Source organism: Gopherus flavomarginatus, chromosome 3, assembly GCF_025201925.1.
Source record: "Gopherus flavomarginatus isolate rGopFla2 chromosome 3, rGopFla2.mat.asm, whole genome shotgun sequence".
NCBI classification, from domain to species: domain Eukaryota; kingdom Metazoa; phylum Chordata; order Testudines; family Testudinidae; genus Gopherus; species Gopherus flavomarginatus.
In genome coordinates this window covers 206,170,451-206,196,351 of record NC_066619.1, presented here as the reverse complement: position 1 = coordinate 206,196,351, position 25,901 = coordinate 206,170,451, and the positions used below count along the sequence as shown (strand labels likewise).

Here is a 25,901-nt window from a genome sequence, read left to right as displayed (position 1 = left end):
CTTGGATTAGGAATTCCTACTTCCATTCAAGTGAGTGTTACTCCTTGGATTAGGAATTCCTACTTCCATTCATGGGACCTTACTTATCCTATTCTGTAACTGCATTGGAAAAAAACAGTCTGGGAGGATTTATTTCACTATTACCCAGCTTGATAACTACCCCTGACTAGAATGCAGGCAGACACTGTTTAGCCTCAGTAAAGCATAAAATAAAGATGGGTGATTGCAGTAGTGCTGTGGGACAACTATAGACAGTGGAAAGCCATGTATTATTTTTTTTTAAACAGCTATCCAAACTGAAGCACTCAAGGTGAAACAGAAGATAAAGGCCCAAAAAGAAAAGGAAAAAGCAGCTTATGCTAAAATGTTTGCTTGAGTGAAGGTTTTTTCCTGTTAAAGTTTATGCACTGAATGACTGACTTGTACAGTAAGAGTGTTTACAGAGGTGGTAGAGGCAAGTGTTACTTCTGTTATCTGCCCCATACTGCAATCAATTGATTATGTCCAATATTTATTATGAAACTCTAGTTTAAATAGTTAAGTTAAAAGTTAAAATGTTGGTTTCCAAGTGGTTTTTATAGCTAAAGTGACTCTCAGAAAACAAACACATACTTAACCATATTAGGGTGATAATGCTTGTCCTTTTGCAGGGTAGACATTCTTAAAAGTTTACCAGAACAACTTCAGTTTTAACACCCAGGAAGGAAGTTGAAGTACAGTATTCTCCCATTAATTCCTTCACTAGAGCAGTAAATCAGACTTTCCCATGTATGCATCAGCACCAGCATAGTAGTGCTGTCTAAAATAAACAGTTTGTAAACAGTATTCATGAACTCAGTTCACACAAAACTACATTTTATGGCAAACTAGCTTTATTAAAAGTTTCTTCTCTTGAAACAACAGGGAGCTTGTTAAATATTTGCTTGTCTGCTTAATGTAACCTTTGAAAGCAGTGATACAGTATTCCCTTACTTGACTTCGTTAATTTCTACTTGCATTTAGAGAAAACAAGATTGCATTGATAGAACATGTTAGGAAGGAGCAGAAAATACGAATTCACCATTAATGATAAGACTTCACTGTATTTTTTACATCCATGGTTCGGGGTGTTACCACTGAACTTTGGCAAGAGATAGATCTATCATCAAGTTGTACGTCACAGAAAAGAGCACTTTAGGGATGCTGTACCACTGTCTTTGATCCAGTAAAAAGGCCTATTTCATAACTAAGGCTAGGGTCTGCATTGACTTTGCATTCACTATTTAACATAGTGGTTAATGAAATTTCTTACCACATAGTGGTATGAAATTTAGCTAGCTCAGTAACCTCGCCCAATTAACATTCAGTCAGTGATCAGCTTGGTTACAACATGTCAGGGAAGTACACTGGATAGTTTTGATCAAATTTACATTCCATTATAAGCTGGCCCCCCTCCCCCTTCAGGTACCACCCAGTTAATATTCTGGCTTGGGTCTTTAATATCACATGTTTTGCAGTGGACACAATTCTGAGCATTTATCTGCAGACGTAACCCTTCTCCTGTTTCCAGGGGAACATATTCATAAACACCTGCAAAGATGAGAATGTCACTGTAGTGGACAGATGAGGAGTATACAACTAAATGCTAAGACCTAGATTTAAAGGATCTTATTACAAACTCTTGCACTCTTCAGTAGCCATTATCTTACAAATGCTGTGACTACCATCTGGTAACTTCATTGTGTAGGTCAGTTGTCTCTTGTACACTCTATTGACAATTGCTTTATCAAGAAATGTATTTTTTCCCCCAGAAAGTAGTTCAGGAAGGACTTTGGGCTTGTGTACCCCAGAAGGCCTCCCTCCAACTCTTCCCCTAGGCTGCAGCACCAAGGGAGTGTCTCCAGATTTATGCAGGGCAGTGACAGGCTCCGCCTGCAGCTTCTGCACTGCTGATGCTGCCCATAGAAAGTGGCAGCGGCAGCAGCAGAAGGGGGCCAGTGAACACACAGAAAGCAGGCTGGCAACTATCACAGCCCAGCTAGGGGGAGTGTATAGCTAGCTGGTAGGGGAAAGCCAAGCAGGCTGCTAGAAGGGCATTAGCAGGGATATGGGTGGGTCCCCAAGACAGACAAAATGCAGCTGGTACTTAAGGCAGTGGTTCCCAAACCTTTTATTAAGGAACTAAAAGGCCTACTAGTAATATGTAAGTACCTTTTGCCTTCACTTTGCAAAGCTGTTAGTTTATTCAACCATTATTCATTTTAATTACCTACCTGCAGGACAGAATCTCTGTTCTGGCCCATCATATATAGCTAAATTTTTGTTGACAGGAACACTGTCATCCTTCAGAGTCAAATGAGGAGGCTGGTCACGTTCATGATTTGTCCCACTTAGAGCCACAGAGGACAGGAGATCAAAACTGATTTTTCCATCAGGCTTTGGATATTCAATAGGAGTGCAATTTTTGGCTGGCTTTAGCTGATCAGAGTCTGGCCCTAAAGTAATTTTGAATGAAACAATATTAAGTTTCCTAGTGTGCAAATACTTAGTTGAAATTAATTTGGTGTTGTAAATTATAGTATTTAATTTGGATAAGGCAACTGGAGCCAAGACTCCCATTATCTTTGTAAAATGTTCTGTAGAATTCTTAGCCACAAATGGTCATGTTAGTTAATCTCTGAGACACATCTCCAGTAGTGTAGTACTCCCAATTCCTCCACTGAACTACACCAGGTCACTGATTCTATAGACGCAGAAAACCACCATCTACAGACACTTTCTATAGCCTCCCTTTTAAAGCCTCCCTTTTAATATCTCACTTGAGTACTGATCCAATCCAACCTTGCTTAATGCAAAACCCGAAGAGACCGTAAGAAAGAAAATTACCTGGATGTTTTAATGTCCATGGCTCCATTCCTCTCAGTATCCAATAAAATATACCAGTGTAAATCATTCCTCCATAGACACCCAGTACTCCATGGCAGGATGGTCGGATGTTCCTAACAGAATAGAGCTCTTTCCACACCCAGGATTTCTTCAAGTTTTCTTCATATTCAGGCACATCAAGTCCTAGTTGTAAATATATTATTTGTTAAATGTTTATAATATAGCATGAATTCAGGGAAGATTAGGTCCTTGAAATAAGAACTTGTTGCCAGCTGAGAAGTGTTTATTAGCAATGGATTAAAATCATTTGCAGAGCATAAAGTTCAGTTTTTTTAAAACTGGATTTAGACCCATTTATAATATGAACCTAAATTACTAAATTTTATATTACCACTGAAGAAATGAGAGCTTGTAACTATAGCCAACTGTACACTTAATCCTCATTTTAGGAGTGTATTTTCTGAAATACAGTTCTAACTTTCTCAGACACTTTCTAGGATATTTGTATGTAAGAGCATCAAAAAGGTATCCTTAAATTCAGTTTTTAAATATTTTTAAAACAAAGTAAATGGTGCTTCAGGCTCTTGCATTCAGGAACAGGACCCCTTAAGTCCTTATTTAATACCTTTTCAAAAACTTCTTTCTGGGTGATGGGAGAAGAGAGACTTTGGAATGGGAAGTGAGAATACACAAGACCACAGTGCTTCACAATGTTTGGATGGCAGATTTCTAGAGAGGCTTGTGATTTACAGGTGGTCAGACTAAATGATCTAAATGTTCTTTCTGGCTTTCCGCACAAATCTATGAATACTCTGAGAAATGTTAAACATCCAGACCGAGGCAGTTTATCAAACTATTGCCTCTGAAAATGCAAAATGACTGAACAGATGACAATGAGAACACAATTAGGGGATGCCAATGCTGTAAATTCACTTTAGACTAAGGTTTAAGCTAACCAGAGTAACCCACCTATGATCTGAGCACCAGGGTTTTCCCATTTTAAACTCAAAACCTTTAAACTGTGTAACTTCACAAGATTATACATACATACATACACACACCCTTACACCTATGCAGCCATGAGCACTGATTTGTATAACTCCATCCTCGACACAGGAAGTCAAATAGTTTACTACACTATGCTAAATGTAATTTCACTGTAGCAGACCATCTTTTAAATAAGGCCTCGAGAAGACAACTTATTTAAACAAAACTCCATGAGGAGACAGTTCCCCCAATTACTAATGTTATATGGGAATGGATTGTGAAATACAGTAAAGAGAATTTATGGAACCATCTATACTAAAAGAGCCACTAATATATGTGCACCGTTTTGCCATAGGTTAGAGTGTCTGTTAAAACAATTTTATTACCTACATGCATGGGAAAGCAGTTCTGAAACCAAGTTAGGAAACATTTTCCTGTCCACACTGACAGCAGGTCCATTATAAAACACATTCCCATGACCATGGAAGAAAACAGTGCACTGAAATAGTGGGCATGTTAGTGTAGATAGTTCCTAAATATCTTTTTTTGCCTGCTGTATTAGGGAAAAGCTGGAGAGTCCGGTTGCTAAAGACATAACAATAGTATCTCACACTATGTCTGTACTTACCAGATAATACACTTAAAAAATAAGAACTTGTAGTTATGGAGAAGCAGCTGTCATTAAAAAGTATAGTTTGCTTAAACAATGTACTCAAATTATTGTGGCTAACTCCAGAAGGCTCAAGTTCTGGCTAGGTCAGTGGTCTCTATAGACATCTGCTGCCATCAGAGTTTTTAAGAGATCAATTAATGCACAAAGAAAGCTTTGCTGTACCCTCCTCTTTTGATGAACCATAAAGCAACCAGTATAGGGAGACATTAAAGTTAGAAGTTCTATTGAGGGTTGGATGGGAGAGGGTTGTTACATACATTAATATTATAGTTCACTAAAACTGAAAACTTTAAAAATATCAATTTACTTTTCACCATTAATGCTATGAGGGTTTTGGTTTTATTTGCATTTCTCTCAACTAGGGCAATGAAAACACACTAGTCTTATCTTTGTTCCTATTTTTTAGTCTTTTCACTTTCTGGTTCTGCACTAATCCATTGCAGAGGAATTTATGAACAAACAAAAACACTTTCTATAGATTAAGTCATGAAACGAGATCTATTAAGATTTGTAAAAACAATAATTGACATATACATTGTAAATTTAGGCCTAATCTTCCTGACTGTCCCTTTAATATTAAGAGCATATCAGATTCTCTGCTCCAGTCCAAGGACCTGATCTATTCACAATAACCAAACAAAACATTCTGAATCCATTCTATTTGTTTCTTGTATGTGTTATAATTTACTATAGGTATATCAGTTTTCTCTTAAACCAACTTAGAGATGGTTTATTGGGCTTTCAAATAGTTTCTTCATATTCAAAAAGTTGTTTCAACTGAACACACAAAGCTGCTACAAGTTTAAATAAGATCTTACCTATTGTCTTCGATTGGAGGTTTTCATTAGTTAATTGGTTGAAAACAGCTTCTGAAGCCAACATGCCACTCTTCATTGCAGTGTGCGTACCTTTGATTTTAGGAACATTCATGAAACCAGGACTGCAACCAATTAATACACCACCAGGGAAAGTGAGTTTGGGTATAGACTGAAGAGAAAAAGTCAGTGAGATTAAGATTTTTTTTTAAAATGATCATGTTTGATGGAACACACGTGGCATGAGACCAGGTCCTGAGCAAATAAGAGATATCAAGGTCAATATTGCAGAATGTCATAGTTTTTGTTTAATCAAGTGGAAGCTCAAGAAAACAGGTGATCTCATTATACTATTCCTTTCAAAACGATTGCTCTACTGAATAGACTATGATAAAGTCACTCAGTAGGTGCCCCCTTCCCCTGCCCCCCATCTTCTGTTCTCAAGTTTAAAATGACAAATGCCTATGTAGCCTGAAAGCTTGCCTCTGTCACCAACTGAGGTTGGTCCAATAAAAGATATTACCTCACCCACCTAGTCTCTTCTTTAGTAAGTCAAGCTTCCCTCCTCCTATAGTAACCATATCAGTCTATCTCCATGTTTAGTTCTCAAGTCTGTGTCCTCTTTCTTAGTTGACAGATTGACTTTCCAGGCATTACTGAATTTGGCACTAAGTCTCAGTTCCTTTAAGAAAAAATAGTTGTGTAGAGACTAATAATGGAATGATTTCTGGGCACATCTTTCCCTCTCTTCTGAGAAGTATAATATAATCAAGTAGTGAGTGTCACTGAGATGTTTGCCTGTGGAAAAGTAAACCTCTAAAGCCACGTCCCTAAAATAACTAAATGATTCACAAATGTGTCACATGAAGCAAAAAACACCAAGAAATTCCAATAAGTATATATGACCACATTTGGATCATCTCTGAAGATTTTTTTTCTTGTTAAGTTTTAATGCTTACAGAGGATATAGTTACTAAAATTTGAAGACGTGTTACAGCATTCCTCCCTCTTTACATGACAATGTTTATTTTGTGTGCTGGATATTCCCCTCAAGCTGCGAACTTGGTGATTGCCTTCACAGTGAAGGCAACTGGGCTTGGGGGTCAGACAACATAATAGTTTTAATTCAACTGGACATTTTCTCAGGTGATGTTACTATTACTGTATTATAATTAAGTCTGCTTGGCATAGTACCGGGGACAATAAAAGTGGTTTCCTGGCTGTTTTTTTTATTAAATATATTTTTCCTGTTCCATCTGTCTTTTCCTAAATTTTGCAAATCCCCATATCTTCCTGCATCAGTGCAAACACTCTCCTTAGAGAGAGCACAATGGTTAAGCCACTTCAATATAAATTATCACTAGATCTCCATTCATATTTTGTTAATTCCATAGGACTTGCAAGCAGATAGTGCTCTGGTGCTATCAGAAGAACCCCAGGAGTACTCACAATAGTGTTACAAATATGGCAATTTCCTGCAATATTTTTGGGAAATCTTACTGTATTAAGTTGTATCACTGCAGGCCAGGAATTGTGAATAATTCCATGGCACTCATTGCCATGGGATGTTGTGAAGGTCATAAGTATAACAGGGTTCAAAAAAGAATTAGATAACTTCATGGAAACTAGGTCCATCATGGCTATTAGCCAAGATGGTCAGAGATGCAACCCCATGCTCTAGGTGTCCATAATCTTCTAACTGCCAGAAGCTGGGACTTTACAACAGGTGATCACTCAAAACTGCCCTGTTCTGTTAATTGCCTCTGAAGCTTCTGGCACTAGCCACAGTCAGAGACAGGATATGGGGATAGGTGGTCCATTGGTCTGACCAAGTATGGCCACTCTTATGTTCTTATTACTAGGATAAGAAGCCTGACCAGTGGAGATTGGGACTGCGTAGGCAAGGTAATAGGATTGTGAAGAGATAGGACTGAGCTATAGAGAGGTTGGACTGGAGGATGTAGACAGAGTGTCTGTGCCCGCTATTAAATGCTCCCTTTCAGAGTATGAAGGACATTGTTTATTTTTCAGTGTGCTTTTTAAAAATTTAGGAAGTTACACACAAGCTACATAAAAACAACAATTTTAAGGTTGCAAAGCCAAGCACTCAAAGAGTTAGGAAATTCCAGAAATCAAGGTTGCTTGCGTGTATGATCTTAATTTTCCCTCCTTGCATGTATACATTATCATAAAGTCTTCGATTAAATGATCACATCTTTTTTTTTCTCCCACGGGACCCTTGCCTCATCAGGGTTGTGTAGTAAAGGAGGCTGTTGTCTTTAGGACCTTCTGCCTCATTTTGTGCAAAAGGTGGAAAGTGTGTAGTGAATGAGGCAGTGGGGTGGAGGAAAAGAAAGGACAGTCTCATGGTTAAGGCAGCTGAATGCACTCCTGGGAGAACTGGATTATATCACTGCTTCTGCCATACATTTCTAAGTGATACTGGGCAAGTCACTAAAACCAAGCTTTTCAAATTGCATGTTCCTCAAAGACAGAGGCATCTTAAGTTTATCTATAGCACAAAAATTTGGGAAACTCCTGCTGTGGGTAATTTTGTACACATATCCTCCATGTATCCTATGTATGAGGAAATATCATCACCAAAAAGAGAGCGAGAAACTAAGAGCTATAATTCTACTGACATATGAACATAATTCTGTACTCCATATGCTAACTGGTCAAAGACTTCTACTATACATATTGTCAGGGCACCATATACGTTAGTATGATTACTCCAGACAATTACCATTCTTGTTCCTATGGACATTTTATTTCCTAATGATTCAATGAGAGATTTTTAAAGCCAGCAAACACACCTTTAAAAAGGTATGCACCTTGAAGAGTGGAGCAGTTAAAAATTAATGATCAACTAGCAGGTTTTAACATACAGAAAAGTAAACTCCATTTAATGTAGATATAACACAAATTACATACAATAAACTAAGCTTTGCACTAGGAACTACATAAAATAAGTTACACATTATTCAAAACAGAGGAGAGGTGGGTACAAGAGCAGGATATTCAGCTGAATTCATGTAGTGCTCTGGAGATTGTCTATAGCAACTGCCTTATTCTCTCAGATAAATTGGTATAACCCAAGGCAAAAAGGCACATCTGGCCACTTCCTCCTAGCAATAAATACAGTATTGACTAATCAACTCTCTCTTTACTCCTGTACATATTTTGCTGTAACACAGACACAAGACATATCCTAGGACATTCTAATTTAATAGATAGTGTGGCATTTTCCCAAGGCCTGGCAATATTCATAGAAGTTGATCAATTTATTTTAGCATGCCCAATGAACCTTCCTGGTGCCAAAAGACATTTCTTTCTGTCCAGAAATTCCTTTTGTCCTTACCCAATCTTTTATTTCAATGGACACTTGCCGACAGACAAATTGAAAACATTTTAGTTTAGATATTACAAGTATAACTAGTTCTTGTTACTAGGGCCACAGGGAATTCAGGATAAATAGTTAGTCGTGTTACAAAAGAAAAAGTCCACATCCAAACAAAACCCCCAAACACACCCTTACCTGGAAACCGCCTTCATTCAAGGCTCTAGCACCATAGGCAATCCTTTTTCCACCCTCTAAAGTGGGCACCACACTGGGATGATGTTTCCATCTCTGGAACTCTTTAAATGGGTTCAAATAGGGATTTTGATAATCTAAACCAACCTTTAAAACAATACAATCAAATAAAACATGCTATGAATATTTAAATGTGAACGTTTAAACAAAAGAAGTTATTTACACTCCTCCTTTAAAGTGCCATATCAGCATTAAAACATGGTATGTTAAGTCAGTTTTCATGTTACACCAACTTCAGGATCTTTTCATTACATTCAAGATGCAAGAAGCAGCCAAACTATATTCATGACCTACTTCCGACCTATTAACACTATGCTCAGAACCAAGTCAGGATTTCGCTACAAGGTTGTCCTGAAAGTATATAACCAAGCTGTAACCAGCTCCCATATCAGTCCATCCCACTGTAAATGGAATCATCATAATGAAACTGCATTTTTAAACATGGTTTGCCTGAGCAGTGTGGATGAAACCAAACACTTTTTAAAAGTCATATATCAAAATTATGCTCTGATCACTAGGTATTGCCCAGGGGCTTCTCCTTCAACCCTGGGCAGTAAGTAGGGTTTCAGCCACTCTGATAAATTTTTCAAGCACTACTTTTACATGGCTTAAAGTTGAGTCAATTAACATTTCCAAATGAGTGAAGCATCTATATAAAGCAGCAAAGGAACAATGATACAAAGACAGAATGAAAAGAGACGTAAACAATTGGCGGAACGCCCAGGAGTTCATATTTTACATTCAGTCAAAAGCTAGTGCTAAGATGTGTCTTGCATTCTTCTAGATGGTCAAGTTCCAACTTTGATATATTCCTGACAGGAGTAATACCAGAGGCATGATCCTTATGTCAAAAAGCCCTGTTTCTGGCTCTTGCAAGCTTTACCCCAGGGACAATTATTTCCAGGGTTTTGGACAACAGAAAAACATAATATGGGTGAGAGAAACAGAAATAATTTTTTTAGATAATTTGGCCAAAGCGACCTACATCCATCTCAGCTGATTCCATCTCAGAGTCCTAGCTGCCAATGGAATTGACAGCCCACCACAGTCAGACAGCAGACAACTACTTTCTTCATTAGTTTTACAAGCAGCTTTCATAATTAAGGCTTATGTACCAAGGGAAGCTATTGCAAAATAAGCTAGGGTGTGAATTTAAAACAGCAATTTTGCACTAGCTCCAAGTGTGGACTCTTATTCTACACTAAGTGCCTTTGTGCAGTTTAGCTTAAATGGATTAAGCTAAACTGCACAAGGTCACTCTTCATATGGAATATGAGTGGCCACATTGGGCGCTAGTGTGCATTTGCTATTCTGTGTTATTTCCTGATGTACACAAGACCTTAATGAATTGATATGCAAACTTTTCCTGTCATGCCCCCACTTACCATTAACAGAATCTCTGCCCTCTCCCCCTCCATTACTGCACATCCAAGGTCGTCTTAGCAGTGGAGCTGGGAGAGGAACTGGGGTTGGGGGAGGAGCTGGGGCTAGAGGTGGAGTTGGTCTGAGAGAAGAGAGGGAATGAGGGCAAACCTGGGTGGGGGCAGAATGGAGCAGGGGGCAAAGCGGGACTGGATGCAGTTCTGGCCTGGAGGCAGAGCTGGGCCTGGAAGTGGAAAAGGACAGGGGCTGAAAGAGTCTAGAGCGGAGCAGGTCTGGAAGCGTGGTGCTCCCTCCCCATCGGAGCCTGGCCTGGGCCCAGCTGCATTGCTGCCGCTCCCCCTCCCTCCCACATATGTTCCTCCACACTCCTTAGGGTGGCGTACCCCACAGTTTGGGGACCACTGTCTTAATGCAAAGCCCTTGCTGCAATAGTTTGGCCCGGAGGTTATGAAGGTATAGAAGACAGAGGCAAACGGAGGCTGTGTGTGTGGGGGGGGGGGCGGGGCGGGTGGGTAATGCAACTTAAACAGGAAGGAATACATTTTTCCATGATCAGCATGGTAGTACAAGAACCAAAGATTAAGCATTCTGAAAAGCCTGATACAGTTTGCATGTGCTAACACATGCAACTAGTCATGCAAACATTTACAATTTTACTTGACACCTATCTTGCTTTTATTAAAGATGACATAAGTAGCAACATCTGTAGTTACGGTTGCCTGGCACTTCCCATTATAGAACACTGTTGCTTATAAATTTAACCATCCGAGCTGAAATTTCCAATGCTGGGTGCCTGCTTCTGGCTGAATTTCTTCAGGAAAATTTTCATATAAATGGTTTAGCATTTCTAAGATGCAGTTAAGGAAAAAAACACAGTTCTGCATATGTTAAAAATTCTTACAACTGTTAGTTGAGAAGTTCTAGCATTTCCTGCTTTAAAGCAGGGACTTAAATTTTATGCTAGCAGCAAACCATCACTTACCACAAACCCAAGAGCTACCAATGGTTCACCTTCATTTAAATGATAAAGAAATGATCCTCCATACGTATGTCTGTCCAAGGGCCAGCCCACAGTGTGTTCCACTCTTCCTGGCTTCCATTTCTTTTCATCAATAAGCCACAACTGGAATAGATACTACTTTATAATGCAAGTCATTTTAATAATGCAATATAAAAACAAAACCCAACTAGAAATATATGGACAAGATTGCAAAAACATTACTTTGAATTTACTATGCTGTGGCATAAGATAAAGCTCATACAGCAGAGAACAGAGTAAGGCAGTACAAATGCTTTCTCAGCATATTTTCAAGTGACAATTCAAATACTTTCCTTCCTTAAAACACCTCACATCAGCAAATTCAGCAAACAGCATGGTCTTTAATATTTACATCATGGAAGACAAAATTTGTCATAGACCCAGCACCCATCATTAATCACAGAAGAGCCTGCATTTTGCATTAATTTTTTTAAATAACTTCTGAATGAATGCAAAAACAGCACATGCTTACACTGACTTTTTTAAGAACACAAAAATTTTGGGTTACTTGACAGTGAAAATTCCTTTCAATAACTTCTTTACTTGGGACCTGAAATAAGCTACTGTAATCACTCATTTGGGACCTCAAAAGCTCAAAGGCCAACCTTCTACTACTACTATACTGTACTACTTGAAGTTTTGTAAAAGATCATATAGTTTCACAGTTTTAAAAAAATACAGAAGTCTAAAAAATTAATTTGAATATACATAGTCTAGAGTAGACACTGATGGTTAAAGAACATAAGTTAATATATGCTAAAACCTTGAATATACTTTGTGTAAAACCAACAATTACTTTACCAGTGTAATATATTTGTACTCAGAAAAAAACATTTAAAATATTTTCCAAAAATAAAACCCCAACACAGTGTCTTAATTATATGCATATTGAATTAACACTGCAGACAATGTGTAGCTAGCACAATTTTGACATCTGCTGTATAGATCAAAGAAAGTTTCCAGTCATCACTTCACTATAATGCAACAGAGCACCAGCTAGTATATACTCTGACATGTCACAGAATAGTCACAAGATGGAAAGGTTATTGGGGTTTGTAGACAGATGTGCGATACCTGGACAGTTTTCCAACTTAGCTGTACCTTTGTTCTCCCTTAATCAGGGACAGTCTGTGCTAGGCTAAAAGTGGACCTTAAAAAGAAATATTTTGTACACTTAAAATATGAAATGATTTACAAGTTAAATCAATTTAAAGAGTGAATTCAGTTTGGAAACAAAACTCTTCACAAGAGTTAAAGAATACCTGCACTGTAAATGGAAAAAGAGGATGGGAAACCAAACAAAACTACCCAGAGTTAGTTATGATGTTCAATAAAATAGTAGCAGAAAAGCAAATGAGTTAATGTCATATAGGAAGTTAAGGAGAGTAAGAGGGAAAAATACAATAGGGACTAACTCTGCCTTGGCCAGGAGATGGATGTCACAACTAAAACAGGCCTTTTCACATTCCTTATTCTATAATACCAAAACAATTCAAAAGTTTACAAACTTAATGTCAAGCTCTTGTCAAAATCCACCACTTGCTACTTAAATTTGCAATCTAAAGAAAAAACCTCAGTTTTAGAAAGCTGTTTATACACACATTTTGAAACAGTCTAGTTTGCAGCAAGTCTTATACTTCAATAATTTAAGCGCACAAGTATTGTGATAAAACTAAGAAGAGATACCTCTTTCAGTCCGATACCATAGCTCTGGGGTTGACATTTCTCCCTTAGATTGTATCTGTTGTACAATTGTTTGGCAAGATGTCCATGACAACCTTCTGCGAAGAACGTGACTTTGGCATGTAGCTCCAGACCTCTTTCAAAGTTAGCCTGTAAAAACAGAGAACCTGTAGTCACCACACTGTTTAGATAACATGGGTGAGGGAAAGGGAGGCAGAGTGCTGTTAAAGCACTTTAAGATCTTCCTGATTCTGGGATACTCCAGAGACTGAAGCAACTGCTGGACATTTGTCAATAGTACTGCAGCCTTCTTGGGTTCCACCCCTGAAACACTCCTCCCACCCCACCACAGTACTCTCCCTGTGCCAGAGTGTGTGCAGGGCTGTCTTCCACAGTTCTCGTATCAGGACAATGATCCTCTAGCCAAATAGGGGGTTCCTAGAGGACATTTACACTATACAGGCCCTTTTACCCAGCATCAGGAGGCCGGAGTGGACCTCACCCAGATAGCTGTGTCACAGATTCACAGGATCGGTGCTGTGCCCCCAGTTTTTAAAACAGTCTCTTTGAGGAACCCCTTCAATATACCAGACCCCCAGGGAGGTCTCACTCTTCCCTCAGGGTAGGCTATGCAGCCTCACCATCTCCTGACACAACCTCTAGGGCTTCAGCAGTCCTGCTTCACACTGTGAGCTCTACTCAGCAAGTCCAACTGAAAGAGAAACTCCTGGTTAGAGACCTGTACACTCTTCAAGGGACTAACGCACCTCATCCAGTATTTGCAGTGACACTCAAGCAGCGATTTCAAAACAGCGGGGTTTATTAGTCAACTGGAACACAGCACTGGAAGTCCTTAAGTTAGCATGGAGAAATAAAGGTTAAAACACAGTCCATTCTGGTTATCCCAGTGCAATTCACCAGCCAAGCTGTAGTTAACTCCATTATCAGGCTTTGTCTCTCTCTCTGACCTCCTTAGTCAGTTTCCAGGTGAGAGTGCCCAGGCTTCTTCCAGAAACTAATTCTTGATTCCTCCATCTCACTCCTCAGTCTTTTGTTCTCAAGCTGGGGCCTCTGCTCGGCTTCCTTGCTGAGAGGCAGGGAAGTTCTCTTCCCTCTAGGTCATAGTTTGCTAGGTGTCCAGATCCTGGTTAACTGGGTTTTCAATTGTCTTTTCGGATTTTCCACTGAAGTGGGTTAGCTTTGGCCAGTCCTTTTTAATGGCCCATTCAGTCCACTCAGCTAGGCAACACTCACCCACAGACCTATAGCTCTTTACCCTTCCATAAACACAAATGTAATCCTTCCCATCCTTCACTAGATAGCCAGGCAAAGTATGAGGAAACTGAGGCACACACAGGATTAATGAAAAAAAATTACAAAAAAAAATCCCACTTTGTTACACTTTCCACTGCATGACATTTTGGCCATGGTTTGGATGGAATGGGATTTAATATAAAACTTGACATCTTCTTAACATATGCTCAATGTACCTCAGAAGGCACATGACCAAGATTCATCACTGAATTTTGTGTGCTGGATGGATCATTAGCTTCCCCAGCCTGGGCCAGGCACTGACAGGGAGTGTGATGTGAACGCTGATCCATTCCCAGAAACATCTTCTTGGATGCATCTTGTGATAGTCAACTCTGAAAAAGTGTCCCCAATTCATACACAGGACTTAGATATCAGTACCCTGGGGCTGGATTCATAAATGAAAAAAAGATGAAATGATCCAAACCAATTATTGCAGAAATCTGGTATTTTGAAATATACAAACAGATCTTACTAGGACTGGATATTAGCAGAAAAAAAGTCAGCCAAAAAAAGATCTGGTGCAAAATGATAAGTTTGAATATGTAGAATACAAAACTAAATATGTTATTTTAGTAATAATTGCCTTTGTTACTATAAAAAGTTGTATTAATATGCTTGTAGATGTATTATATTACGGAAGAACTAAAATGATATTTTAGGAGGAAAATAGGATTAAAAAAATTCTCCCAGGAGGTGGATTAGTAATTCTCTTTAGACATTTTTGTCAAAAGGCTATGTCCTACCCAAACTCAAAAAAGTGGTACTGAAATTTTTTATTTGACTTAATTTATGACAGCTTTCTCACAGGGCATAGGGGATGGAACTAAATGTACTATGTTCCCTGTATACTGGTATTCATGCTTAGCGGTAGGTAAGTGCCAGTTTTTGCTGGAACTTTCCCCACTTTCTGCATTTCTGATTGAGAAGCAGAAGGTGAACTGTATTTACAGCATACAGATTACTAAGAATAGACTTGTTACTTATGTTAATATGACTATGCATGCATATGGTACTGTTTCACAGAAGCCATGTCCTTGCTAAGATAATAGCAGTTAGAAACCATAATTAAATAGCTTATGTAAATATAGACATCCTACATTATGTTTCTAAATTTATAAAGCTAAGTAACAAAAAATATTTTGCAGTTAGCATCTTTCTCCTGCACCTATACAAGAACCAATGCTTATTTTATTGTATATTTATACCATTGCCTTCACATTTTTTAATTAATTTGTACTATGGTAGTGTGTTGGTGCCCCTGTCATGGATCAGGGCCCCATTGATTAGCCACTGTTCTAACACAAACAAGAGACATTCCTCGCCTCAAAGAGCGTATAATTTTAGTAAATTTACTGATCAAGGCCCTGATCTTGCAGACACATCTTTAACTCCATCCATTGTATGTTGTACAGCTAACTTCAATGGAACTACTCACAGAGCCTAAAGTTAAACACCTGTGCAAGTGTTTGTAGGACTGGGGCCCTAATCATTAAGATTAATAAATTAAACGAGTTAATCAAAAATGTTTGTCAAGAGAGAAATTTCTGAATAAGTGGTGCAGTTTTCTTACAAGTCATAGAAGACATTCTGTTCCTTTTCTACAGTTCCTAGGTCGGGGGCTCTTTACATCAAGAATAAAATCAGGCTTTCAACTACTGCAACAAATGTGAATATTACTGGTACCATCTACTGGTGAAAATATATAATTGAAAATAATTTTAGCTATTTGGTGAAAAAAATAAAGGTATAATGAGAGGTGACAGTTGTTCTGCTTGAATTATTTCAAGACAAGAGTATAGTAAATATTTGATTTCATGGTCAACTATTTTAAATGTAGGAACATCAGCCTCCTTATTAGCAGGAAAAGCACATTTTAAAAAGTGAACCAAAAAAAAAAAAAATACTCCAGAGGAGGAAGCACTAAGTGGATGCAGACAGCTACCAGACAGGCAGGAGGATTCATCCAGTAAGGATCCTGCCCACAAAAGGCAGATGGGATGAAGTCAGCAAAGTACAACAGAATTGCAAAAAGGGCAGAAGGCAGCAACCAGCCATTAGAACAACTGTTTTGTATTTGATGTGTTACCAGTTAGACGTATCACTCTCCCCACTCACCTTCATGACTTCTTGCATTCAGTCCCTCCCTTTCCTCGCACTCCATCCTTCCAGACACCACCTACGCCAAACAAACCTCTCCAATTTTCATTCAAATCCCTCCTTCTCTGAAGACTTTCACTGATAATCCCAGGGACTTTTGGTTTGTTTGTTTTAAGGGTATAACACCAAGAACAACAATGGCACCACAATGATGTATGTTGCAACTACAGGATTGGACCTTTGCCTATTAAAAAGATTAAGTACTCACTTTAGGTGCTCCATCCTTTTGAATGCCTACATCATTAGTGGCAATCCCTTTCACACTGCCATCTTCATGAAAAAGAACCTATGGAAATATTCAAACAACATCTATTTTAAAGATCTGTCATTTTAAGCCCATTTCTAAAATTATTTCCCAAATGCAGAAAACATGGAGGTTAGAAAATCTAAACCTTTTAACTAAGAGCTCAGTCTTGAAAACAATGGGATTAATCATGTGCTTAAATGCTTTGCTGGATTGGAGACAGAGTATTCAGGAATTTGCAGAACTGAGTCCTTATTTTTCAGGCATTTCTGTGTAATATGGGACTTGCTAAAAAAATAGAAAATTGGGCTAAAATCTCTCACACACATAAATAGTTATGTTATTACCTCAGCTGCTGCATAGCCTGGATACACCTCAACACCCAAAGCTTCTGCTTGCTCACCCAGCCAATTCACAAAGTGCCCCAAGCGCACTATATAATTCCCATGATTAGTCATTGGAAGGCCTGGGCAAAAGGGAGAAGTACACCATAATCTATTCAGGTTTATGGATTTTCTTTCTCTCTCTCTCTCTCTCTCTCTCACACACACACACACACACACACACGATGTACATGCTTAAAATTTAACACTTTTAAAAATACAAAAGTCTGGTTTAATGCAATGTACTAGTATCTTTTTGCTATGAGTTCTGTCTCTATACAGAGATGTACAATCTACCTATTTATATTCCCATCATTATAGTTTGCGTACAAAGTTGCTAAAAAGCAACTGATGCAGTATTGCTTGCCTCCCAACATACACCATAGTTGTTTCTTGAAAAATATATAACTATATTAAACCTCAGCCCTGTTTTTTCAGTAAGTGTTCTAGCTTTTCAACAAGCTGTACCTGGAAGAATTGGCACTGGAATTCTGGAATTCTTCGTTAAAATCCCAAATTTGTCTTCAGTTACTGGAGTCTGAAGCGGAGCCTAAAAATAAGGAAAAAGTCATCACTGTGAACTATTTTTGCTGCCTGTCAAGAAGCAGACATTTTCTCTTCCTTCTCAAGGAACAAATTAAAGATCTAGTGTAGTATGACACAATGATAATAATGGTCTTGTGAGAAAGTTTCATGACAGAGGTAAAGCACAGAGTCTCAGGCAGAGCAATATTCAGGTAAAAAGTCAACAAAATTAATACTCAACTTTTGGAATTGGCATAGGGCTCCCCTCCACCCCCCAAAAAACCCCCAACAAACAGTTCCTTCCTTATCCAAGAGCTTTTTATACAAAAAAACAAAGGAAACAACTGTGCAATGAAAGGTGATATTTATAAATATCACCTTACTTAAAAATAATATATAGAGGTGCAGCATGGAACTTGATACAGAGTTTGTTTCAAGCTAGAGATTAATCGTAATGATTAAGCATTCATACCTCTCGCTCCTTCCAGTCCGGTAAGAGTTCTTCTAAAGCACGTGGCTCAAGACAAGCACCAGAAAGCGTATGTGCACCGATCTGAGCAGCCTTCTCCACCAGGCAGACACGAACTTCTTTGCCATACTCATTGGCTAACTGTTTGAGTCGAATAGCTGCAGAAAGACCTGCAGGGCCTGCTCCAACTATGACAACATCAGCTTCTTCTGCAAATCTTTCCATGTTCACCCCTTTAATGGAGCAAAATATGATATAACGATTTTGTCCAATAATACATCTCTCTCACCATTCTCTTCCCCCTCTCTCTAAAGTTTATTGTTTTGCTTTGTCATATCAACCATCAAGTATCAAAATACTGTCACCTTGAACTAAGTGGTGTTAATATTCAACAGATGTGAACACAGTGTACATGAGCAGCATTTTAATTGTGCTTTTGCCTAATGTTTGGAATATAAAACTAAGCCTTTGCTAATAAAGAGGGACACAGAGATTCTAATCTCCAGTGGTTGTGCCATCCTAGAATGATTAAAATAAGGGCCCAGAGCTATGCTTACTTCTCAGGTGTGCTTGGTACAGCTCAGGAGAAAAGAGGGGGGAGAAGTGCCATTAAGCAACCTTAATGGTCCTCCTCCCCTCTGATGCTGGGAATGCTCATCCAGTCCTAAGTATCTGCTGCTTTGCTCTGACAGTCAGGGATCCCCAAGCACTGTTCTGGCAACAGGGATTGTTGGAACCCACTTTCTCTAAGGAGCTGCTAAGGTTAGTGAATTTATAGATTAAAATAGCATAAATAAATATCTTCTTTGCCCTACTTCATCATGATCAACTCATGAGACCACATTACAAAAGCAGAAAAATACATATCCTCACTGCAATAAGGCAATACAATAAATAAGACAAATGTAGCTATAGATATACAAACTAAAAAGTTAATGACATGTATTTACACATTTGCATCATGAAGTCTCATACTTTCTTAGTTTAATTAGGAGCAAACTAAATATGATCAGTTCTGCTTCACTAAAACTGACCATCATAAGCAAGTAACCATAAAAGGTCACCTGAACCTTTAGCATTGCGCTTACCAGAACAGCATTTCTGTAAAATAACTGTGCTGTTAACATTTAAAAATGCCTGCAATTAATATAGACAAGCTGTTTTCTTAACATGCAATTTTTCATTTACCTTCCCATCGTTTGTCTTTGTTCCGAGAATGAACAGTATAGTGTGTAGTGATTCGAGGCACAGGGGAAGTAGAAGCCCATCTTGCAATATGCAAAGGCGGTAGACAGTCTTTCTTTACTGACTTTAAAGCACGCAAACAATGATGTGCTGTAAAAAAAGGAAACTAGATTAGCTGAATCATTTAACTGTTAACACAGATAACAGTTAAAGGCTTGAACCCACTTTTTTTAAAAATCCTGAGGCTATTCAGTATAGAAAAATCCTAAACAAATTAATAAATCATGACCCTACTCTGTGTTTCAGGATTAAAGATAGGAAGTTGACTGGTGGTACATGATACATTTTGCAACATCTCACTCCCATTATCAGGAAATGGGAATAGGAAAACAGTGCCCATCACATGGAAAAAAACACAGTTCTTAACATTACTTTTTAAGGCTATATCTACACTGCACTTTTGTCTGCAAAACTTTTGTTGGTCAGGGGTTTGGAAAAAAACATTCCCAACCGACAAAAGTTTTACCAACAAAAAAGCACCAACGTGGACAGCGCTTTGTCAGCGGGAAATGCTCTCCTGCCGACCATTCGTTAGTGGTGGTTTTATTTTGCTGGCTGGAAAGTGCTCTCCTGCCGGTGATGAGCAGCTACATGAGAGATCTTACAGCAGCACAGCTGTGCTGCTGTAAGGTACACAGTGTAGACATACCCTTAGTTTCAGATGTTACATTTGGGATATTTACCGTTCTAGCAACAAAGTCTTTATTTTCTGTTTTGCTGGAGTTTTCTCCTATTTTTTAGTTCCCTGTGTTCCTTGTACAGAGTTAGTCTGTAGTTTATAACAGGCTTAATTTCCTCTACTTGTGTCTACTGTTAGTAATTTTAAAGAAAAGTAATTAAGTAGAGAGGGAGGAAACTTCCACAGCAGGCTTGAGGGCTCAGGAAGATGTATTTCATATTAAAAGAGTTTATGTTCATATTTTAGAGTATCCACCATCATAATATATTCATTCTGTAATATGAATGACCTAGTCATTGGCAGAACCCTATTTGAACTTTGGGAAATTCACAAGCTGACATGGTGTTCTTCAAATGGCAGAGAGAAGAACCAGATTGACTATATCATGATCAATGGCGACACTCACTGACAGATGTGAAAGCGAGAAGGGATGCAGATGTTGGCAGCAACCACCACCTTGTGACAGCCTCCATCAAGCTAAAACTGAGAAGTGTGGGTCCACCAAACAAGGGACAGACATTATAATATTGACAAGCTGAAGTCTCTTGCAATACAGAAAGCCTTCATTCTTCAGTTAAAGAACAGGTTTCAAGCACTTGCAAACCTTGATGAAGAGGAGGGGACTGCAGATGAGGAGATGAACAAGAAGTGGGACAAAGTAACAGCAATTTATAAACAGCAGTGAAGCCTGTCTAGGCTACAGGAAGATGAGAAGGAAGGAGTGGATTACAATCAGCACATGGAATGTCACAGAAACAAGATGAGCCCTGAAGAAAAAAGTTTTAGACACAAAATCGCAGAAGCTAAAGGACAAATACCACGAGCAGTATAGCAAGGGTCAAATGCTTTGTGAAGGCGGATAAACATCATATTGATAATCTGGCAACACAAGCAGAGGATACAGCTGCTTGCGGTGAACAAGGAACCATCTGCAAAATGACGCGGTTTATCAGTGGTAAACAGCAGACACAAACACACACTCTCATCAAGAACAAACAAGGACACCTTCTAACAACTGAGAAAGAACAAGACATGCGCTGGACAGAGCATTTCAAAGAATTGCTAAACAGGGAGCCACCTGAAGAAGCAGCAAACATCCAGGAGGCAGAAGATCTTGATATGAACACAGACACCCCAGCTAAGGAAGAGATCATTCATGCCATCAAATCCAGGCAAGGATAACTTGAATGCAGAATTGTTCAAGGTAAATCCTAAATTAGCAGCATCTATCCTGGCCCCTCTATTTACATCAGTCTGGGAAAGGGAAAAAGTCCCAGATGAGTGGACCAATGTGGTTACTGTGAAGATACCAAAGAAAGGAACTCTCAGTGGTTGTAATAACTGGCATGGTATAACACTTATCTGTGCCAACAAATTATTGTGTAAGATCATAGTCCAATGCATAGCAGAGGTAGTTGATGGCATTCTCAGAAAAGAGCAAGCTAGTTTTTGGAAAGGGCATGGATGCACAGACCAGATCTTCACTCTATGAAACATAATAAAACAGTGCTTAGAATGGCAATGGCAACTTTACATACATTTCATAGACTTTGAGAAGGCTTTTGATAGCATTCATGGGACCAGCCTACGGCACATTCTGTGGGCATGTGGAATTCCTTTCCATATAATTGTCATCAAAAGCTTGTATTTCAACTTTACATGCAGTGTTGATCACAGTGAGCTCAGTTTTGAAGTCAAAACAGGAGTATGTCAGGGGTGTCATGTCTACAATCCTCTCAACATTGCCATCGACTGGGTAATATGGCGTACAACAGAAGACATGCCAAGAGGAATTAAATGGATGCTCTTCTCATCTCTTGAAGACCTGGACTTCGCAGATGATATTGCTCTCCTATCACACACCCAACACCATATACAAGAAACAACAACTCAACTCAACGCATTCAGCCAGCAAATTGGACTGACAATCACAGTAAGACAGCTAGCATGATCTTTAATATTGCCTCACCACCACCAGTACGGAGAGAGGATTATGTTCTCACCATCAGCCAGGACAGTGGAACAAACCAGGACATCCAAAACAAAATCAGTAAAGCCAGGAACACCTTCAGGAGCTTAAATACAGTCTAGAAATCATCAAAATACAACACCAAAACCAAACTCAAGATTTATCAGAGCTGCGTACTTTCAACACTACTTTATAGTGCAGTATGCTGGGATATGAGAAAGTATGAGCTGTCCAAACTGTCTTCATTTCATACTACCTGTCTCAGAAAAATCCTCCATATCTTTTGGCCCAGAACAATCTCAAATCAAGATCTATTGACACAGTGCAGCCAAGAGGATCTGAACATCATCATTGCCAGGAAACGCTGGAGATGCATAAGTCATGTGCTTTGGATGGAAACTGTTTCCATCACCAGAGCAGCAATAAGATGGACACCTGAAGGCAAGTAAAAATGAGGCCGCCTGAAAACAACATAGCAAAGAGCTGTGGAAGCCAAGCTGAAAAACCTGGGGCACAGCTGGGGAACCATTGAAAGACTTGCCAGAAACAGAGAGGAGTGAAGGAGCTTCCTCACTGCACCAAACTCCAGAGGCATAATAGGAACATGACGATGATGATGATGACCACCATAACATATAAGCATCAAAATCAGGATTTATTATTGTATGTAGTACTCCATAATGGACCCTGCTTTTGCCATCCCTAATTTTGGTCACTAAACTTGGATTTTTAAAAACGTACAATATACAGATGTGACCAATTTTGCTGTAACTCAGACACTAAAACATAACCCACTAGAGGAATAAAAAAAGTAAGTTAAATAATAGAAAAATAGCCATAAAATTTATACGTCAACTAGCTTACCGTGTAAGGGCAAACAATATTAGTTGTTTAGTCCTTAAAAGGAAAAAAAGTTGAGCTAAGTTAGAACTCAAGAAAGTCTTAACTCTGAAAAACTAGTCAAAGTACAGGGATGGGCTAGGCAACTTTCCCCACATTGCTCTACAACTTAAAGTACAACTAATCGAACATAATTCCTTTTGTGTTCTTTTTAGGCCAAACAAATGCTTTGGTGATCTTCATCTCTATGATTAAAAAAACCATCACAGAACCCACAATCAAAAAGTCCTAGAGCTAACAAAAATAGCATGCACATACAAGAGAAAAACATATTGTAAGAAAACATTTCAATTTCAAACTTCCAAAGACTTATAGTAAACATCAACATACAAACAAAAAAGGATTACAAAAATTTAAGATACCTGCAATGTGTATTTAAGTTTGTTTCACACTGTACCTGAACATATGTTAGTGAATGCTAGATGGGCAGCTATTCCTTGGCAGAGGGCCTGAACAAAACTTTGAAATCAACAGTAAAAATGTAGATTGGTTAAAATATACTTTGTTTCAAAGGTAAAGGTTTACACATACAGTCAACCCTCAACTGTGCTTCCTAAACATTACTCAAGCACAATCAAATCCTGATGGTCAGAAGCAAATATTATATCACATACTTACTATAAAGATAATTTCCTGTTTCCACAAGTAATAATGTGGGCATAGCCTGAGGACTATTTTCTCCTTATCACTATGCAGATGAATTGGTAAATGTAACATTAATGAATAAAACACAGGAAAGTGCAAAAGTGAAAGAATAGTACCTTGTCCTGGTTCAAAAGATTCAGAATATTAAAAATTGATTTACATGGTCTTACTCTAAATTAAAAAAAGAAATCAAACATTGGGTCATTTTGAACATAATGGAAATGGAAATAAAAGGAATTATGGACCCAATCATGTTATGTGTCATGAAGCCAATGGCACTTTTGCCTGTGAGGACTACAGAATCAGGTCAAGTTAGTTCCTTTCAGGCTAAATGCATAAGAGAGGATTTGAAATACACAAAGTGTATTAGTTTAACTACCCAGATTCATGTAACCATTCAACATCTTGGGAGCTGGAGTGGGAGATGAAGAGGAAAGGAGTTGGAGATAGAGAAAGGAGGAAGATTTGCTTGTTATACCATGAAAAACTGCTATCTTAATAGTTTAATAAGGCTGAGCTTGGAATAAATTTTTACATCTATAAATGCCCTGGAATAACAGACACTATCTTATGCTCCCATATCTTCACATAAATATACATTATTTTGTAAAGTGTCACAGCTCATAAGCCAGCTGAACTAGAAACACCTGTCATATCACCACAAGCTAAGAATCCTCTCTCCCTCCCCTGATCCCCACACCCCAAATCCCTCAGCCTAACTTTACAGATGAAGAAAGACCTTAAATAGTATCATTTGTTTTCTAAAATGCTTTGAACATTTATAAAGTACTTCTTCAAAGTAGCATGAGCAATATATACAAGATAGTGAAGAACAATTTTTTTAATGGCACTTGTGAATAATGCACCCATCCCAAATGCAAACCAATATAACCTTTATATCCCCACACTCCACAGGGTGTAATCTCTTGGAACAGTGTAATGTACATGGACAACAAGTATTATTTATGTAGCTTAAGTCATACTAACTTAAATAGACAATCCAGATGTCACAATAAACTGCAACAGATTTAGGAGTGAGAGTCTCAAGCAGTATTTACTTTAAAACAGAGAATCATACAATTAGTAACGTATTACAGACTCGAACATATTTCATAACTGGAGAAACAACTGCAGGTACATTCCTTAAAACATTCAATCGCTTCTCTGCAATGAGTTCTGCATGGATGAACACGAACAGCACTGCAATGACTTCAGTAGGGAGAAATTATGAACTGAATACACAGTCAAATGAGGTAAATGAACTAACAACAATTGTTATTCTGGCCAGTACTGTGGGGTCAGTGTCCTTTCCGTTCTAACTACCTTAAATCACTACCGCACACATCAAGCACAAGCAAGGGGATCACAACACGGCTGATTCGTGTTCAAATATATCTGTTTTGTAAGAGTCACACGGCAATGACCTTTGTTCCAGTTTTGTGTCTTGCTGTAAAGACAAGGGGCGGGGCAGCCGTGGCCGGCGGGCATGGCCCACAATCAGACTTAATACTGGACAGGCCCCCTAGCTTGTCACTTTCACTCCCCTGTCCTAACCCCATTGCTATTCCCGCACACACCCGTGGGAGGGAGGGCACAGCCCCCCCTTCCCACGAGCAAGGAATCGTGGTAACAAGTTAACAGGGCAGAGGGTGATTTTCAGCCACCACCCGAGAGTCAGCCTGCAGCCCACTAGCCCCACGGACCGGCAAGGTGCCCACGAGCGACGCCGCACTTTACCTTGGCCGGAAAGCGTGCAGAGAGGGAGCGGCATGGTGCCTGCCTGGGCGCCCCCGGGGACGGGGCAGCCTCCCCTCAGGGACTGGAACGGGGGCGAACACTGCCTCTGGCCCCCTGCCCGCTACGCACACCCCGCCTCCCAAAGCGCCCCCGCTTCCCGCTCTGCCTTTCCCGAGCGCCTGGGCGCTGGCGCTGCGGGCCAGCCTGTCGCTGCGAGTCCACACACAGCCGCGGCCAATTGCATTCACTACGCACAGTGCACACCCGCAGCTCTCGCCCTCCCGTCCCACTCCAGAGCGCCTGCGCGCCAGGCTACCTTTCGGGAGAGAGCGTTCCTCCCCGCCGAGGAGGGACTACTACAGCTCCCAGAATGCCCTGCGGGAGAAGGGGCGCTGTTCCCTGCTCGGGAAGGGTGTAGCACGGCGCATGCGCTAAGCCACCGTGGCTAGAGAAAAGGAATTTCTTTATCATCTCATAATTAAACAAAACTCCCGGGGCGCGAGAAGGCGGGGCTGTATAATAGAACCCATGGCCGCCATAGCTAGTGGCCGGACGGACGCAGGCCGAGCCGGGGAGGACGTCTGATTCCAGCAT

General features: G+C 39.4%; 2 protein-coding genes across 5 annotated transcripts in view; one reads left to right on the top strand and one right to left on the bottom strand.

Moving 5' to 3' along the window:
* Positions 1–16,574, top strand: part of PPID (peptidylprolyl isomerase D) — a 49,513-nt gene extending 32,939 nt beyond the window's left edge. The window contains exon 10 of one of the 2 annotated variants that reach the window (XM_050946590.1): positions 15,959–16,574. In XM_050946590.1, the coding sequence (XP_050802547.1) occupies positions 15,959–16,050 (92 nt within the window). In that variant the 3' untranslated portion in view covers positions 16,051–16,574. Of the gene's footprint in view, positions 1–287; positions 919–15,958 lie in introns of those variants that run through there. The other variant, XM_050946591.1, reaches the window with a different exon arrangement.
* On the bottom strand, positions 851–25,585 carry ETFDH (electron transfer flavoprotein dehydrogenase). Of its 3 annotated transcripts, XM_050946459.1 has the most exons (14): positions 25,308–25,556; positions 21,135–21,542; positions 19,321–19,467; positions 18,136–18,365; positions 17,607–17,688; positions 17,103–17,221; positions 16,720–16,797; positions 13,044–13,190; positions 11,301–11,441; positions 8,879–9,022; positions 5,344–5,512; positions 2,866–3,048; positions 2,253–2,474; positions 851–1,569 (listed from the first exon to the last, which is right to left on the bottom strand). In XM_050946459.1, the coding sequence occupies exons 2-14, from the start codon at positions 21,208–21,210 to the stop codon at positions 1,406–1,408; spliced, it is 1,902 nt and encodes a 633-aa protein (XP_050802416.1). In that variant the 5' UTR covers positions 21,211–21,542; positions 25,308–25,556; the 3' UTR covers positions 851–1,405. The 3 variants fall into 3 exon arrangements, with proteins under 3 accessions (XP_050802416.1, XP_050802418.1, XP_050802417.1); XM_050946461.1 differs by lacking the exons at positions 21,135–21,542; positions 25,308–25,556 and adding an exon at positions 25,563–25,585; XM_050946460.1 differs by lacking the exon at positions 21,135–21,542.
* Between the last annotated feature and the right edge of the window lie 316 nt (positions 25,586–25,901).

Coding starts and splice junctions, on each gene's coding strand:
- ETFDH (XM_050946459.1), bottom strand. CDS start 21,210: ATGATCTCTTCCTTAGCTGGGGTGTCTGTGTTCATATCAAGATCTTCT. Junction 18,366..19,320: donor CAAAGACAAACGATGGGAAG/GTAAATGAAAAA, acceptor GCTCCATTAAAG/GGGTGAACATGGAAAGATTT. Junction 11,442..13,043: donor ATGGTATCGGACTGAAAGAG/GTATCTCTTCTT, acceptor TATCTATTCCAG/TTGTGGCTTATTGATGAAAA.